This window comes from Solanum lycopersicum, chromosome 8 (genome assembly GCF_036512215.1).
Source record: "Solanum lycopersicum chromosome 8, SLM_r2.1".
NCBI lineage: Eukaryota > Viridiplantae > Streptophyta > Magnoliopsida > Solanales > Solanaceae > Solanum > Solanum lycopersicum.
Genome location: NC_090807.1, coordinates 27925821 through 27945158, shown reverse-complemented (window position 1 = coordinate 27945158; position 19338 = coordinate 27925821). Strand labels below are relative to the sequence as shown.

General features: G+C 34.7%; 1 protein-coding gene across 1 annotated transcript; it reads right to left on the bottom strand.

The window, feature by feature from the left end:
• Nucleotides 1–6455: 6455 nt before the first annotated feature.
• On the bottom strand, nt 6456–7007 carry LOC138337881 (uncharacterized). Its single transcript, XM_069288318.1, has one exon. It carries the CDS (start codon nt 7005–7007, stop codon nt 6456–6458), a length of 552 nt encoding a protein of 183 aa, XP_069144419.1.
• Between the last annotated feature and the right edge of the window lie 12331 nt (nt 7008–19338).

The following is a 19338-nucleotide window of genomic DNA, read 5'->3' as shown; positions in this document are numbered from 1 at the left end:
TTCTCCAAAAACACTAAAAAACCATTAGATAAAAATGGGGAAAATATGATAGTTCTATATACTAAAAATAATAGTTTGATATTTAAGCTAAATCACTCATCAAGTATTTATTGTTATCAAAGATTAGTGCTGTGGTGAGATTCTTCACCGCATTACTCAGTATCGCTAAATAAATTGCGATCCACCCTTTGATCACTTCATTGTCATATTTGTTCATAGTCTAAGAATCTCCGTGTTCAGCATCATTGGGAGACAAGGCACTGCTTCGCGAAACGTCTCAGTGATGCACCGAGTGCTCCGTTCTACTAGCTATTTGACCCTTTTCTTAAGACCTCATCACTCTTTAACAGAAGGTGATCATCTGAACTATCGATGAGTCGCCAAGTTCACTCAGTGATCCTCAGGCCTTCATTTCTTTGTTCTTTTCAGTGTGTTTGCCTCTTCTTGCTATGTAATGTCTCAGCTTTGCCTCAAACTCAAAATACCTGAAACTCAAAGTTATTCCATACTAATTGAGATAAACTAAGCAATTGAGGATAGTATTTATATAAAAGTATAGTCCTGAATAAGTCAAATTTTTGGACTCATCAGCATCCCCTGCCCCTGTTGAGCTACAATGGCGCGTCGTGCCAGCTTATTCAAAGGCAAACTTGACGAACCTTTCAACTTGTTTTCTGACTTCAATTCAATCTATTGTAATTATTTTTCTCAATATCTCTTTAGATTCAGGGATCCAAAATATAAACACAAGAATCTAACTCAAAGAAACTTTAATAATCAACATTAAACTCTCAAAAACTTTGCAATAGCATCCCATATTCAAGAACTAAACTTTTTCAAGAATACAACTCAAGAACATCAAATTCTCAATATTTTAGGAAAAAAATACGTAGAAGTAAACATGTTTGGAACATGAGTAAACTAACCCAATGCTATATGATCTTATATACCTCATATGAATCACCTCTTGACGAAATCCACATCTAAATACTTATGAACGATGATCTTGGCTCTTTTCTCCTTTATTATTATGTTCTGTTCTTTCTACCGAAAAAAACTAAATCTATTTTCAAAAAGTGTAATAAGATCTTTTTAGACTGAAATGAATTGCAAAAAACAAAATTAAGTGGGAGGATGGAAAAATCCATGATGCCCTTTTAAAATCTGGATAATGCTTTCCTTAATTGAATAGTTCAACTTTAAATAAGCATAACTCACTCATACGAACTATAAAATCGCTCTAACTTAGAGGCATTGGAAAGATTCTTCCATGAACTTTAATACAATATCTTGAAACACGTCTAAAATTATCTTGATCTAGGAGTAAAATTTTTTAATGTTGATCGGAAATCAAACATTAAATACTTGACAAAGTTTCAAGTATTTTTTAACTTTTTACTTAAATGACTATTTCCAGTTTTAGTTTATTTCTTGTTTTTCTAGTTATGGTGCTACAATATTTTACCTCGAGAGGCCCCACACAAACCACTTAGAATACATCATATAAGATAAAAAAAATAAAGAGTTCAAAGGATAACATTTTATACATCAAAAGATTTTTACAAAAGTGGATATGTAACACAAGTTTCAAGATCAACTCATACATCATAAGAAAAGTGAGTGTGATGTAACTCATCCATCGCATACAAATTCAGTAATGAAAAAGAGAAAAAGCTATAATGTGTCTCAGTCAACAAAAAATGAGGACTTAAAAATCACTTAAGGAACCTAATACATGTCTAGTCATGAGCGTGCGAGGTAGGAATGTCAGATCCTACATTTATCAGATAATGTAGGCACAAATATGCATTTACACATGAAATATTCTAAGATTGATATGGTATACATTAACATGAACATGATTGCATCAGTTGTTTAGAATATGTAGACATAATAAATATTTGGACATTTTAAACATGAGGAAGTAAAACTTCAAAATAGTAAGATATATTCAGTGCATATGAAATTAATGGACATAAAAAAAGCTTGAAGAAAGAATCAATATGTGGAATCTTAACTTTAACCGACAATAAGACCATGAGAGCTATATTATGGATTCTTTTATAACCTCATCCCGCAAGAAGAGGAATCTATACTTGTTGATGTACAATAAGTACATATCATCATTCGCTAAAGTGGATCCAGTCGCAAGATCATTTAAGACATTCTTTAGGGGCACATAGTTTGTGAATTAAGGTTGCTAGAAGAGACTACCCTATTTAAGCTACAACCTCAAGGCCTATTGGTGCTAAGACTAAATCCCAACAGAGTAGATAAAATTCAATTATAACATTTTAAATAGGAAGGGTAATTACCAATACGTATCTTTTAAGATCAAAACATAGAATAGACGTCAACGAGTTCAAAATAGAATGATAAAAGCAAAGGAATTCTAACCAGGAATTTGGAATATAAATTCATTCTTTTGCAACAATAAAATAAACAGGTGGATAATTTGACAAAATTTAATTTATTATCAAAAGTAACAATTAATATAATATTTCATAAATTCAAATGGGTAACAAGTAATCTAGGGTTCGGGGCTTGGAAATCGATGTCACATAGAGAGAATTGTGTTTCTCTATTGTGATAAAGATTTATCGATATGATGATTTATTGTCAATTAAAATAATCTTCTTGAGGTCTCATAACATCGTTTCATATAATATTCTGTCGTTCACATCGATGTGCTATATTAAATAGCTCAATACTATACAAAATTCTCTATAAGTCAAAATTATTTGACCCATTGTAAGGACCTGGGAGTACCCACTAGGCGTCACACAACGTACTTGACCTCTTTGATGTCTTATACAAGACTCTTAGCTTAATTACATAAATCATAAAAAATGGAGTGAATATACAACTTTTCTTTAGGCATAGTATGAAAATCATTTCATAATAGTGGAAGTCTTTCTAACATGTGTCTCAAAACCATCTTCGAAATACATGACTAAATATATTTCTTGACTCAACCCACAAAAGTCTTAAATATAGTAAATGAGATAAAGGAAACATAAGGATGTTGCCCTGGAATGCTATGAGGACTCACCAATCTTCAATATTCTACAACCTTAGGAACCTAGCCACCAAGCACTGGTTAGAAATGTAGGCAATATGCGTTAGTACAAAAGTACTATGCATGAAAGCTAACATATTAAACATAATATATATCAAAGGGTTAGTTAATATAAAATATAATCATAAGAGACAAAGATAGAATTATAACATAATTCAAACATAAGCATTCTAACATTGCAATTCCACATAAGAAATACATAAGTTCATACTTCAAGTACATGGCCTTCTTACTCAAGTGAGCTGCATCAGAAGCCACCTCCTAGTATAATTTTCCAAGGACAAGGTAGCAACCCATACTACTACTTAAGCTAAGTACCTCACTTTGGTTATTCTTGATCATAATCCACTTTCATAATTAAGACCTATGTTTTTAATGACATAAGAGCACAATACCCCTAGATCACCTCAAGTCTCACTTGCACAATACATGTGAGGCATCCATTCTACCTCACACAGTAAAAATATCTTGAAGTCACCCTATTCGTTTTCATTAACTCCGGGTATCACTAATAGACCTACTTCGTAGTGAAAATGAATAATCATCTTAAGTCATTCATATCATGGAAAAATACTATTGCAATAATCCAGGCTAGACATACATCAAATTACATGTCATTTCCTAAGTAGATTGAAGTCATACTTGTGTCATACATGAATGGCATCCAATAATACCATGCATACGAAGTACTTCTTTAGGTTAACCTAATTTATGCTAACCTATCTTTTTTTCTAGTCTGTTAAGCTTAGAATATTGACATAAAATGCCTGATACCTTGGAAAACATCATAAAATAGAGTCCAAGATAAAAAATAAAGCATACAAGAACACAAAGTTTAATATCGTGCAACAATTCATGTAGATCCAAGCTATTCATAGGGAAGCTTAAGTCCTCAACCCTAATATATTCTTAGGAGTGTGTAACATCTCCATCCTAAGCTACCATGAAGTGGTGTTGGCCTAACATGTCATGCACCGAGTTACCCCCGAGACACGGAGACCGAACCTAAGACCACAAGTGATCCAATGATAACCCTGTTTGCATGATCATGAGCATACTAAAGATAAAAAATTAATGCAAAAGATAAATCATAAATTATAATGAGAAGATAGGGAATATCCATAAGCTAAAACTGAGATATGAAAAAACAATAAGTTTAATACAAAGAAATATTTACTCACTACTAAACTGAAACTAACTATGTCTTAAAATAGTTTCTAAACTGAACTAGAAATACTAGAACAAGCCCCAGCTAAATCTACCAAAAATTGAAACTAAATTACTAAAGACTGAACTGAAACTCATGATTGTTCTACTCGGAGAATGAGGACTTACCACTGAATCTGCTGAGCTAGAGATCGGGAAATTGATCAATGCATGATCTGGATGGTGAGAACCTGAACCTACATCTCGAGAAGATGTAGCACACGTATAGGTCAGTACTTGAAAGTTATCGAGCATATAGGATAGAGTAAAGCTGAAATAAAACATAACTGACCAAGCATAAAAGCAAGTATAATAATCTTACATGATAAACTAAATTCAGAGCTAACCGGACGCAATGCCAAATATATAAAATGCTGAAACTGAATGCTGAATATACTGATAAATGGTCAATGAAGAGAGTTTAACTGATATGTGGGAAATAATAATAATCAATAATAAAATAACATGTGATAAATGTGGAGTCTAATGTGTACGCCCTATCGAGAGGACCCAATATAAACTGCCAAAAGTATAAAGGCATGCTAGCGTGATAACTAAAGTGATTGCCCGCAGAGAAGACTTACAACCTAATTGGGTACGCTGAACCGTAGTCCAACTTGGTATTATGGTACTCCTAATTAATTCTGTAAATTTCCTAATTATGTCTGAGTTTCTGTAAATACTGGATAGCTTGAAACTGAACATGCAAACCGATAATGCAATAATTCATTTGGTAATTATACATTTGTAACTGAGGAATGTATATCTTAAGAGTCTGAAATATCTAACCTAGCATGTGTAATTCAAGAACTAAAGAAATACTTAGCTTGGGTTTTGAAATTCATGCGATAATTTGAGTAATAATGTGATAACGTGATTTTAGGATATATATTTAACTAAATCATGAAGTTTTGTCAATGTTTCTTGAAACCCTATTTTTAATCCAGATAAGAGAATCAAGAATCTGACCTAAAACTAGGGACCCAATAGGTGAAAGGAACCCACTAGTGAAATCCCATATACTTGGTGGTGAAATCCACGGAAAAATACTTATGTTTTGTGGGTGGAACTGTTGGACACTTGTTTCGTTCTTGAACTAGGGTTCTTGATTTTTTTTCCTTTCTTGCTTCAAATTTCTAACTTTTGATTTAATGATTTTACCTGGATATGTTTTAATTATGTTTCAAGGCTTAAACTTCCCAAAATAGTATGATTTAGGGAGAAAAAGACGTAAGTTAGGGTTTAAACAGAGTAGGTTAGGTCCAAAAGACCCCTGTAAAAGTTGTTGTCGGTCCAAACGACAGCTAGAACTGACGGTCCATCGTTTGCCTATCGTCCCATCGTTGGGTCTGTCGTTTGGTCCGGTTCGACAGGCCTTTACTAAAATGGACATAACATTTTACTCGGAGGTCTGATTTTAGCAAGGTTTGTGTCTATGGAAATATAATTCAATTATGTATCTTTGGGTAGCTTATGGGTCATCTAATTTATTTTATGACAAGAGATATACCCTTTTAAAATTGACCACACTTCATTTTCCCTTAACTGTCTGCAAATTTTCCACCTACGGACCGTGTAGTCATCCCTAGCTCTTGTCACAGAGTGGGTGAGGGGAGTCTTGATCGACGGTCAGGGACTACGGATCATCATCTGACCTACGGACCTTAAGTCCGCCCATCGTCAAAGGCTTAACTAATTTTTCTAGGATGAAATTTTTGCGAGTTTCTGATCCCATCAACGGTTGTGCAGGATGGATTATGGTTCAGGCTACGGTCTGTCAATGCCACCGTTTGTAGCACCTGCATATTTTTTCTGAAAAACTAATTTTTGATTTGTTTTGGCTATGGGTTGTTACATTATCTTCCCCTTGGGAACATTCGTCCTTGAATGAAGACTAAACTAGCTGAAATAGAGGGAGAGAGCTGCAAACCTCACTACTAAACACTGATATTTGAGTTTATCATTGAATTGAGTTCTGAGCATATGCAATTATGCTGAAAATGCAAGTACAAGCTTTAGGAACATGATTTTAAAAACATAATTTACGCATGAATGACTTTAAAACTGAATAGGAACTATTACCTAAAGCTGGAGTGGAATTGGAAGGTAAGAGGTGAGGATACTTGCCTTTCATGGCTGTTTCTTCTTCCCATATAGCTTTCTCTACGGACTAACTTCTCCACAAAACCTTAACTGAAGCAATTTCTTTGTTGCTTAACCATCTGACCTGACACTCAAGAATCTTAAGTGGTACATCCTCATAAGAAAGACTATCTTTCACTGCCACACTCTCCAATGGCATTATAGAGGTTGGATCACGGACACACTTCTTCAATAGTAAGATGTGGAAGACCAGATGCACTGCTGCTAATTCTGCTGGCAACTCTAACTCATATGCCACCTTGGCAGCCTTTTTAAAGATCTTGTAAGGGACTACAGATCTAGGGCTGAGCTTCCCTTTCTTTCCAAATCTCATCACCCATTTCATAGGTGAGACTTTCAAAATAACACAATCATCAACATGGAACTCTAGTTCCCTTCTCCTTACATCTACATAAGATTTTTGATGACTTTGGGTTATCTTAAGTCTATATCTAATAAGTTGAACTTTCTCCATTGCATAAAGGATGGAATATGGCCCTATCAATGCTGCTTCACCTACTTCAAACCAACCATCAAGAGATCTATATCTACGCCCATATAAAGCTTCATAAAGGTCCATCTGAATGTTGGAGTGGTAACTATTGTTGTAGGCAAACTCAATAAGATGAAAGGTGATCATCCCAACTACCTTTGAAATCGATCACACAATCTCTCAATATATCCTCTAAGGTCTGAATGGTACGCTCTGCCTACTCATGCCTCTATGGATTAAATGTTGTACTAAGGTTAACTTGAGTACCAAGACCTTTCTGAAAAGACTTCCAGAAATGAGAGGTAAATTGAGGACCTCGATGTAAGAAAATATACAAAGGAACCCCATGTAACCTCACAAGTTCATTAATATAAAGCCTTGCATAGCATTCTGCCGAATATGTTGTCTTGACCACCAAGAAGCGAGAAGACTTAGTCATCCTATCAACTACCACCCAAATGGAGTGATGCTGTCTGCGAGTATGCGGTAATCTTGTGATGAAGTAAATATTGATCACATCCCACTTCCAAATAGGAACATCGTTCTCTTTAGTAATACCCCCTGGTTTTTGTGTTCTACATTGACTTACTGGCAATTGGGGCACTTACTCAAAAGTCTGTTCTATCTGTCTTCATTCCATTCCACCAATAGAATTCCTGCAAATCGCGGTTCATCATAGTGGCACCTGGATGAATAGAATACCGAGTGTTATGGGTTCCTGCAAGAATATGTCGTATCAACTCTCCCACATCAGGAATACATAATGTACCCTGGTAGAAAAGTATACCATCTCTCCCTTGGGAGAAAATCTCGACTCTCTGATTATGGACTGAATTCTTAAGTTCAAGCAAAATTGGGCCACTGTTTTGCTTTTCCTTAACCTCAACTACCAAAGAAGATTCTGCCCCATTCTGAACTGTTACACCGCTGTTGATACGCTCATAAGGCGAACTCCCAAGCAAGCAATCTTGTGAACATCCTTCAAAATCTCCTTTCATTCTTCATCAACATGGGCTACACTACCCATAGATAATTTACTAAGAGCATATGCTACTACATTTGCCTTAATCGGATGATAATGCACACTCATATTATAATCCTTAAGGAATTCAAGCCATCTCCTGTAGCGAATATTCAACTCTTTCTGAGTGAACACATACCGAATGATATTATTATTAGTGAACACATCTACGTGAACACGATACAAGTAGTGTCTCCAGATATTGAGTGCAAATACCACAGTTGCATGCTCAAGGTAATGAGTTTGATAGTTCTTCTCATGACTCGTAAGTTTTCTAGAGGCATATGCTATCATCTTACCGCGATGCATCAACAAACAGCCTAGGCCAACTCTAGATGAATAACAATATATCATATAACAATCTGAACCCTGTGGTATATTCAAGAAAGGAGTTGTAGTCAATCTAATTTTCAGTTATGCAAAGCTTTTCTTACAATCATCTAACCATTGGAATTTTACCATCTTCTTAGTCAGCCTAGTCAACGGTGAGGCTATGGATGAAAATTCATCCACATATGTTCTGTAATAACCAACTAGATCTTAGAAACTTGTCATGTCTATAGAAGATGTAGGTCTGGCCACTGTTTCACTACTTCTATCTTCTGCAAATTCACTCAGATCCCCTCCCTAGATACAACGTGACCAATAAAAGAAACGGATTGCAACCAAAACTATCATTTACTAAACTTAGCGGATAAATGGTGATCCTTTAGAGTCTGCAGAACAACTCTCAAATGACTTGCATATTCTTCCTTACTCCTAGAGTAAATGAGGATATCATAAAAAACGATAACAAGCGACATAACAACATATTTATAATAACCATACCGAGTTCTGCAGGTTGTTTTTTAAATGTCACTATCTCTAACTCTAATATGATAATAAGCCGATCTGAGGTCTATCTTTGAGAAATTACTAGAACCCTAAAGTTGGTAAAACAATTCATCAATCCTAGGGATGGGATACTTATTCTTGATTGTGACCTTGTTCAACAGTCTATAGTCAATGTACATTCTAAGAGAAACATGTTTCTTCCTTACGAACAACACTGGTAAACCTCATGGTTAAATACTAGGTGTAATGAAGCCCTTATCTTGAAGTTCTTTCAACTACTCTTCCAATTCCTTAAGATCCGCTGGAGCCATTCTTTAAGGAAGAATAGAAATACGCTGGATATCTTGAAGGAGATCAATTTCAAAGTCAATTTCCCTTTTGAGAGGGACTCCGATAAGATCATTTGAAAACACTTCTGCCTTAAGGTAAGATCTTTCGATAATTAGATTAATAACATGATAATCTGATTTGGAACATATATTTAACTAAATCATGAAGTTCTATAAATGTTTGTAGAAAACCTAGGTTTAATTATGATAAGAGAATAAAGAATCTGACTAAACTAGGGACCCACTAGGTGAAAGGAACCCACTAGTGAAATCCCACATACCTGGTGGTGAAATCCATCAAAAATTACTTAAGTTTTGTAGTTGGAACTACTTGACACTTGTTTCGTTCTTGAACTAGGGTTATTCAGCTTTTTCTTCTTTTGTTGCTTCTTGTTTTCTAACTTTAAATTTAATGATTTGACTTGGAGATGTTTTAATAATATTTCTAGGCCTAAACTGACTAAAATATGATGATTTAGGGTGAGAAGAACATAACTTAGTGTTTAAACAAAGTGGGAAAGGTGCAAAAGACCCCTGTGAAAGTTATTGTCGGGCCAAATATTGGCCAGGAGTGATGGTCCATCGTCTTCTCGATGCCTTGTCGTTTGTTCCGTGATCATGTCCTGCTCGACATGCCTTTACAATAATACACATTACTTTTTTACTCAGAGGTCTGATTTTACCAAGGCCAGTGTCTATGGAAAGGTAATTCAATTATCTATCTGTGGGTAGGTCATCAGACATGTAATTCATTTTCTACTAAGTGTTATGACCATTTAAAGTTGACCCAACTACATTTCTTCTTAATTGTCTGCAATTTTTCCACCTACGGACCGTGTTTGTTATCCCTAGCTCATGTCAGAGAGTGGGTGAAAGGAGTCTTCATAGACGATCATGGACTACGTACCGTCAACTGACCTATGGACCATAATGGCGTCTGTCGTCCAAGACATAACCAATTTTATTGGGCTTATATTTTTGGAAGTTTCTGACCCCATTGACGGTTGTGAAGTACGGACTGCGTTACAGGCTACGGTCTGTCAATTTCACCGTTGTTTGCACCTGCAAATTTTTTCTGAAAAACTTATTCTTCGTTTGTTTTGGCCATTGGGTGTTACATAACCAAATCAAGCTTCAACGATAGAACTGTAGTCATGCTACTCAAATTTAATCCAAGAAGATTTTTTGAAATTCTCCTTCCTAGGCTACACTGCCTACTACTAATGCAAGCTACCATCAAAAGCATTCTACAAATTGAAGATCAAGCTAACCTAAGGAGATCTTACTTCCACAATATCATGCTATCATGAGACACTCAATTCCAAGCTACCATGAGAACTACCATCCCAAGCTACATAATTCAACTATCCATGAGGAAATCCATATGATCAAGCTCAATTTATTATACTCTAACAAGTTGATTTCATTCTAGGTGATTTACCTTTCACAATTTATATCATGCTATCTACTGAACATATTAGATTCATTATATCATCCCTAATGATCACCATTATGACTTCAAGACCTACATTCAAACTTTACTTCATGATCCTCATACTAATCTAGATTTCTAGACACATTTGCTCTAAGGCTTACTCATAAGTCAATTCTAAGCATACTTCATCATAAAATCCCAAATCCAATCAACCCAATTAAATTTATATCATAAATTCATACATCTAAGTTAATTAATGATTTCATAATTATATTCTTGTTCATGTCCTATGTATATAAATTATTCAATAGACTCTGACCAAGGTCATCATCTACTCATCCAAAGCCTAAACTCACATAATGTAGAAATTAGGGTTAATTACTAATTCAGCATAAATTCTTAATAAAAACAAGAATAACAGCAATATAATCATATATGGACAGAATCCAACCCTTTGGAATCATACCAACTTAATTCCCATGCATTGGAATCAACCCTACCTTTATTAGGGTTCATATTCACAAAATAAGGAAATCTAGGTGACGCTATGGGTGGAAGAACCCATATATGAACAGATTAACAAAACTTGAATAAATCCATACAATAATCCTTAAGCAAACTCCCCATTGTTCTAGACTCTAGCTTTAACCCTAAGTTTCTTCTTCGATGGAGATTCTGAGAGAATTTGGGAGAGAGAAGGGTTTACAATTTTCATTTCTAAATGTTTAATTCTGTTTTTCATTAGGGAATGGTTGTATAATTACTTAAAACCCATTTATATAACACCCTCAAAATACCCAAAAAGCCCCTAAACTATTTGGACTTCAAACTAAAATCTTAACTTGACTTTAAAACGACACGACCAAATCATGGCAACCTCTATGCGATGCGCAGGCACAACAAAATTTGCGTCATGAATTAATTTTTGAGGCAGAGGACCCTGTGTAAAGACCGTGTCTCAGGTAAATTTTCTTTTTTAAGTGTTGGAAGGGCAAAGTGCCATGGGCCTCAAAAACAGGTTTTCTACACGCTGCCTTGGCAGCTGCTTGATAAAAGTTCCGGTCCACCTTAGGCAACCTTAGGGTTGTCCTGGGGAGTCGTACACAAACGTTTTCACCCTAAATATGATCATATAGAAAGTAGATTCACGTCAACTGATTTTTGACTCCTAACTATGTGTAAAAATATGCACAACATACTAGAACACACTAACACGTAAAAGACTTGTTTTTGAATGTCTTAGTCGTCCCTTGACGTTTGACCACCGAACTCTTTAAAACATACTCCAAAAGCTATTTCTCATTATTGTAACCAGTTATTAACTCATAAAACTCACACGATGCTCTAGTTCTTCCTATTTCATTTTGAGGGTCGTTACACCGATAACATCTATTTTAAAGCAAGTTACATACATCAAACATAAATAGCAAGTATGAAACCAATTATACACTCCAATCAATTTCTTTCGAGCATTACTCATAGATTGGAAATAGAAAGTTTGCAACCTTAAATCCCAAGTAAAATCAATGATAATTAGACCATATGCATGTAAGAAAAATATAAAGTAGAGTCGAACACAGTACCCACTACATTAAATCAAGGGAAAAAGGACCAATATACCCCCAAACTTTAAAAAATTGTATGTTAACACCCTTCATTATACTTTTAGTCCATTAATTCCATCATCACTCAATAATAATTGCACATTTATCCCTCCCACTAATGGATGACTCATTTTGTACATGTGGTGCAATCCGACACCTCAATTCTAGATGACCGAATATTTATTCAAAATTTCAAGTACCCACATAACCCTACTCAGCACCCATTTTAAAAACAATCTATGACATAAAAAAAGGCCCACTTACTTTCTCTTATTCTTCCTCGTAGCTCACCGTCATCTCCCTATCCCCTCATCCCCCTTTTCTTTTTTCTTCTTTTTCCTCTTCTTTTATCTTTCCTTGTACTTTTTCAATTATCTTGAAACAAAAGAGAAAACACGGGATTTATCTTTTCAACATAATATTTTTTATTATAAAAACCAATGATAAATTAGACTTCGGAGGAAATCATATTTTTTATACGGACATGAGTGTTATGGATTTTTATACATCATTTTACCTCCTTAAGTTGTCAATAAGAGGAATAAGTTCGCTGATAACTGGCCTTCTATTTGAATTAGATCATACTCTGAAAATTCAAACTATATGTTACTTTTTTTATTTACTATGAGAAGATGTAAAGAAAAAAATAGTTTACTTCATAAAAAGGGCAACGAATACGTTGTCTAATTTTATGAGTTCATACCCATTGGGAAATCCCCCCTTTTTACTAGGGGTATCAAGAATATGGAGTTTACACTTCTTCGTATATTTTTTGTCAATCATGCATACATTCATTCTTGGTTTAATCTTTAGCCTTCATAGTTGCAATAACTAAAAATATCATTAGAATAGAAAAAATTTAGGTATTGAGGACACTAATAATTTAGCATATTAGGCCTTCAATGAGTGCAAATTTGACCATTTACCACATAACATGAGTTAGAGGCAAGAAATATTGAGTTTATTCTTGTAAGACTAGTATGTCTCAATTTTTAGTAGGTTTATGCGTTGAGGGGGCATGTAAAAAAATTTATTTTTCAAACATGATTTTGTGAAAGATCTACCATTTTTATGAGATCTTTTGATTATAAAGTGATTTACCCTTAAATTCAGTAGGTTTTCCATTTTGAAAGATCTAAAAATTTAACATATGGTTTGCCCTTACTACCCTGACTTGTAAATTGTTAGTATTTTTTTATGATTCGAAGATACATTTTTGATTGCTAGGGGATCTTCCATATTTTTCTTTTCTATTGTTAGTCTGAGGAATCATTCAGTTTTTCCCGAGGGGATCTGTAACAACTCATAACTTTTCAGACTGGAATAGAAGAAAGATGGGTGAACCACGACAGGGTTCACGGATGGTGAATGGAATAATTATCGATCGACCTATTAATGGTTAAAACCCTACCTATGAATGGTAGACCTCGAGACCCTTCATAGGCTTGAGACCACCACACGAGTCATACTCGTGCTCACGGTAAGACATATTCCACGGAACCCTCCACGGGTCGCGGTCTAGATGACATGCCATGGGAGTGTCTATGGACCTAAGCAAAGCAAACGCAAATGTGGGACCAAGATGACCTTCATGGTAGTGGTCCTCCACATTTTCCTTGGTAGGGATTGTGGATAGGACCCCATAACTAGTATCTAATACCAGCAGACCACGACCCAGTCAATGGGTTGTGGTCCATATAACGTCCCTCATTGGGGTAGTGGTTCACCTCTCGACATATTTTATGTCAAAGGTCATTTTTTTCCTCTATGAGTTTTAATTCTATACTACATTGCTTAAACCCTGAACTACATAGTTTCACTACACCATTTTCGGCCTACAGCAACACCACGTAAGTGTAGCCTAAACTAGCAAAAAGTGTGGCCTTTGAGAAAAGGCTACACTTTTGAACATTCAGCAACACTTTTTCGGGGCTGCCCAAAAGAACCGTAACCTTTGACATGAGGCAACACTTTTTAAATGTTGCCATCTTTGGCAACACTTATGAAGCGTAGCCAAAAAGTTATAAGGACACGCTTTGAAGACGTGCATTAGAAACACCTATTATTTGTTAGACTACACTTAAAAGCGTTGCCTTTTCAGATTTATTGGTCACACTTAAAAAGTGTTGCCTTTTATTGGTCATCTATTGCAACATTTATAAAGTGTAACTTTATATCTCATCTATTGCAACACTTATAAGGTTTTACTTTATATGTCAGCTATAGCAACACCTATAAATTGTTACATTATATCTCATCTATAGCAACACTTATAAAGTGTTGATTTTATATCTCATCTATAGCAACACTTACAAAGTGTAACTTTATATCTACCTAAAGCAACACTTACAAAGTGTAACTTCAACATTTATAAGCCTACATGTAGCACGAATATATATAATAGATTTACATACATACAAGTGACCTATAACACAAAATGAACTAATTAATCATTAAATTGAAGCTAAATATTTCAAATAAACTTCGAGAAATATTTCATGTACAACCAAAACATACTAAATGATTGCTTAAAGATCTCTAATATAATCAAGTTCCAAAAACCCAAAAGTGTCATTCAAATGTATATAACAACAATAAAAAAATTTCTTCATCTTTTGCCACAATGGATCGAGTTTACTTCTGGCCAAATTCAAATTATATTACCTGCATTTTCCAGCACATTTAAAATAAAATTATAAGTTTGTAAATTAATTGTGGAAGTGCATAATCAGAGAGAATTCACTGTAACACAACAAATCCAAATCTAAATACAATTTCAATGTAAAAATTACACATTATAAGGACTACAACATTTGTGCAGTCTTCAGTTGTTGGCTCTCAAAAATTAAACTTCAAAAGTTTAATTTGTGCAGTGTTCTGTTGTAAACTTCACTGTAAAAATTACACACAAGTAGTTCAAACAAACAAATCATGACCACTGGAAACAAGGTTCATACCATAGTTTAGAAGTGTCCACAAAAATCAATACATAACAACATGACATGATATTTTCAAAGAACTGCAGCATAGTGAAGCTGATGAAGGAAGATGGGGAAGTCTGACAAAGTATGGGGTTACGGAGACCACGACGGTCCGTCCTACTGGTTCGTCATGAAGTTTAGAGATGTAATCCCAGTACTCATATTCTAAGACTTTAACTAAGTGTGGGGTTACGGAGTCCATGACGGTCCGTCGTGACTGTGACGGTCTGTCCTGCAGGTTCATCATGAAGTACAGAGAAGTAATCCCAGTACCCATATTCCAAGAGTTTAAGTGTTCTAAAACGGAGACCCTCGACGGACCTTCGTGTTTGTGACGGTCCAAAGGTGGCGGCGTAGTGCAGCTTCTGAAGGAAGATGGGGAAGTCTAATTGTGGGGTTAAAGAGTCGACGACGATCCTTTGAGTCCATGACGGTCCATCCTGCAGGTTAATCATGAAGTTCAGAGAAGTAATCCCACTAATCCCAGTACCTATATTCCAAGAGAAGTAATCTCTAGGGCAAGGTTAATCATCAGACAGTTAACAAAAAAGACACAAACAAAAAATACAGACAAGAGAAATATTTAGTAAGAATAAAAGGAATTCTATAAAAAGACACAAACAAAATCTTGAACAAGGTAAAGATTTAACAGATATTGAACAAAAAATAGAGGACCAGGCTGCAAGAAATTCCCCTGTAGATTTTCCTCTCAAATTTTCTTTGCCTTGTCTGTTGTTTAAACAAGTAACCAATAAGGATCTATCAAACATAAAAACTCTACCCACAAGATCTTCTATTTATGGTAAAGCTCTAGATGGTTTCTCTACCCTACAAAGGTAAAGGTTTGCAAACCGTTAAATTCTATACTAATAACAATAGTATTATAATTGTCTAGCATGTAGACATTTTAATCACAAGCTGCAGCACATTATGTGTTAGCCAGAGACTCCTCAATTGCACAATACTAAAAGAGCAGTTATTCAACTAACGATTTGAATGCTTAAACTAAAAACAAAAACATTCTTAACAGTTATAAATTGGTGGACTAAACATAGACAAGTAAAAATAAGTTTTGAATTTCATTACCAAGAACACCAACTAATCTAGAAGAAAAACAATATTGACACTATTAACAGAGAATTTGAAATACAAAATACCTTTTGAAGAACCGAATCTTGAGCTTACCCCGAAGAAAATGGAAGATTTGTGCCTCTTACAACTTCTAAACTACTTGCATCAATAGGTGAAGCAAGATTAGAAACCCTGGTATATCTGGAAAATTCAATCCAGGGTTGTTTTGCAGCAATTGAGTGAATAAATGTCGCATTTCTTCTCTCAATTTTTCCTTTAGAGAAGTGATTTCATCGGCATGCTTTTGTTTTAGATTTTTAATTTCCTCATATTTCCTCAAAGAACTTGTTGTCGCTGATCTACCATAGCACCTAACTCGTCCAGGCTGCTCTTTTCCAAACACTGCCCTAAATGCATCATCAGCTGTTTCCCCAGAATTTTGGTGATTTTGAAGTTCAGCATATTGAATAAAATTGGCACCCATAGTGAATTGTAAGTACTATTTCATTTCAAATACTATGATAGAGATCAAGCATTAAAACATTATGAAAACTTTTCGTAAAAGATAATTAAACAATGTCGACAAATAATTGATATCTCCTCGAACTTGCATAAGAATAAGAAGAAGAAGAAAGCATACGTGATTAAAATTTAATGTAGTCAAACTCCCCACAATATAAATGTTTAGTTTGAATAAAGTTCACTAATAATCCTCTTTGAAAAACTTACTCTTGCAATTTGGGTATCAGCCTGGATTTCCTTTCCCGTCTTGATACGAGTTGCAATAAATATTTCAGGCTTTGATGGTTCTTCCATGTTGTCTTTGGCTGCACGCTACAGATTAATCAAAAGAAATTTTAAAAAATGAGTAAGCTCTTATAAAGTACAAAAAAATGAAAATCAAATTTTGTATGAAATGTCAGCTAAGTATTACCAATGCCATGCGTACTCTAGCAAAATTAATAGGTCCCATTCGATGCCTCCACTTTTGTTTTTTCCTTCTTTGAGAATTCATTTCGCATATGGCCTATTGTTAAAACAAAGAGATAATTTAATTTATATGTACAAAAAGAATAGATGTTACACAAAATTAGTCGATGAGTGGAAATGCACCATTTTAACCTTACTTGAACAGTTGGGTGTTTCCAATACTCGTTCAACTGGCGGAATTGATTATGTTGAATGCCATCAGGACATTTTGCTAGCATATCCTCAAGGGTACTGTTTTTATCAAAAAAATTCTTTTTAATTTTTGCTTGTGCCGCCTCCAAGCATCATGAAGACCAATCATCACCCACTTCTTTCCTTCGACAGGATGTAGAAATTTGGACTATGCAAAATAAAATATATTTACTTTCAGTAAGTAAAAATAATATGAATTCTCAAGAGTGGTTGTTTTTACATTGACGTATTCGCACATGCGCTTTTTAGTATCAACTGGCACCACATGCCAACTAGTATACATCAAGCTGATGAATCTAGGATTCCTTGCAATTGTTCCTATAAAGTTGCTTAATTGTGACACTATCTTATTAGTTGGTCCCACCACTTGTCGTTTATCAAATGTCACCTCCTTTCTTTCTTCCAAATTTTTGCATGAATATCCTTACATGTTGTATGTCCTCAAACTTTTTTTGGCTACGACATTTCTAGATTGATGTAACAGACATGAAATAAGATATTTCTTTTATAATGAGTTCTAAATCTTACAAGCCTTAAAACATACCTTTTGTACTATAATCAATGCCAATTTTGTCTTCTTGTTCCACACGATCATCCAATCCTTTGTTATGTTCATTAATAATAGGAGTATGCATAAATTCGACATCACTTGTTGTGTTGGTGTCACGTTTTGTTTCATCATCTTTGTGTATCCCTTGATCTTTTAGAAACTGATCAAGAGTACTAGCTGGTATAACCGGCTTCCTCTTTACCTTTTTGCAATTTGGTAGATCAAGAATATCTTGTCGTGCCTCTCCATACCTATTGTTGTTTCAGTTGCATGTGCTGAAGCAGTAACATCTTCATTCACTGACGTATGGAACCTAGAATTATTCATAGGATGTTTAGTTCCATTATCTTGAATGGACTCTTCACATTGAAATAACCTCTGTTTAGTTTGTCCTTTCCCTGCAACCAAACGTGAGGTTCTAAGCTCTTCCCTTGAAGACGATTGAATGACTGATTTGTGCCCAAGTAATTTACTCTTTCCTTGTTGTGGAATGAAATCCTCAAAATGCATTCTTTTATTTGATATTGGTGCCTGCTCTTTCTTAGCTTTATCATTACGTTCATTTGCAAGTTGTTCTCTCTTAATCTTGAATTTGTTGGCCAATTCAGCACTTGATCGGTATTGCATATCAACATCCAGATTCTTCAATGGATTTTGAGCTTTGTTTGGATTCAAATACTTTTTCTTTAGAATTGTTGATTGATTCATTTATTTTTCTTTGTTTAAATCTCTTCAATTTGTTTCCCAATATTAATAAACCTACAAAATAATAAGATTGTTTAAGTGAAAGAAGTAGCAGGACGGATTCAAGTTGGAAGAACTACATGAACAAACAGAAAAAATTTATAACATATGAAACAAGATATTTCAAACAACTGCAGATGCGATTGTATGCCATTATTATTGTTCCTTAGTTGAACAAGTTTGTTTTCTATTCGCGTCACATGCCCAATGATTCCAATCCTCGGTGGGGTTCTTCCCTCAACAGAGGTCGTTGGCTGCATTCACTTTTAAAAACAAGAGAGCTTCTTATTACTTAAATTAATAAATGGTAAAGAGTTGTACCTCTCTCGGAGCGACAAACTCGGGACAAGGACCAAACCAGAAGAAACTTCAAACTACAGAGTTGAATGCCTTTAATGCCAACTGCCTGATAATAAAATGAAACCAGAAAGTATATAAATAACAAACAACCAAATCAAGCAAAAATAAGCTAGAAGTATAGGTTCCTCAATAAAATAATAATCAAATAAGAAGGCAACATATTACATTCCACAAATTAGATATATTAATGTATTTTACCAAAAAACTATTATATTACAAAAACAGTGAGTGAGCACTATATGATCATCACAACAATAATGAAACTCATGGTGTGTCTTGTTCAGACTCTTCTTTAGACTCGAATTCA

Excerpts from the sequence above, each read along its gene's own strand:
- LOC138337881 (XM_069288318.1), bottom strand. The coding sequence starts at position 7,007 with ATGGACCTTTATGAAGCTTTATATGGGCGTAGATATAGATCTCTTGAT.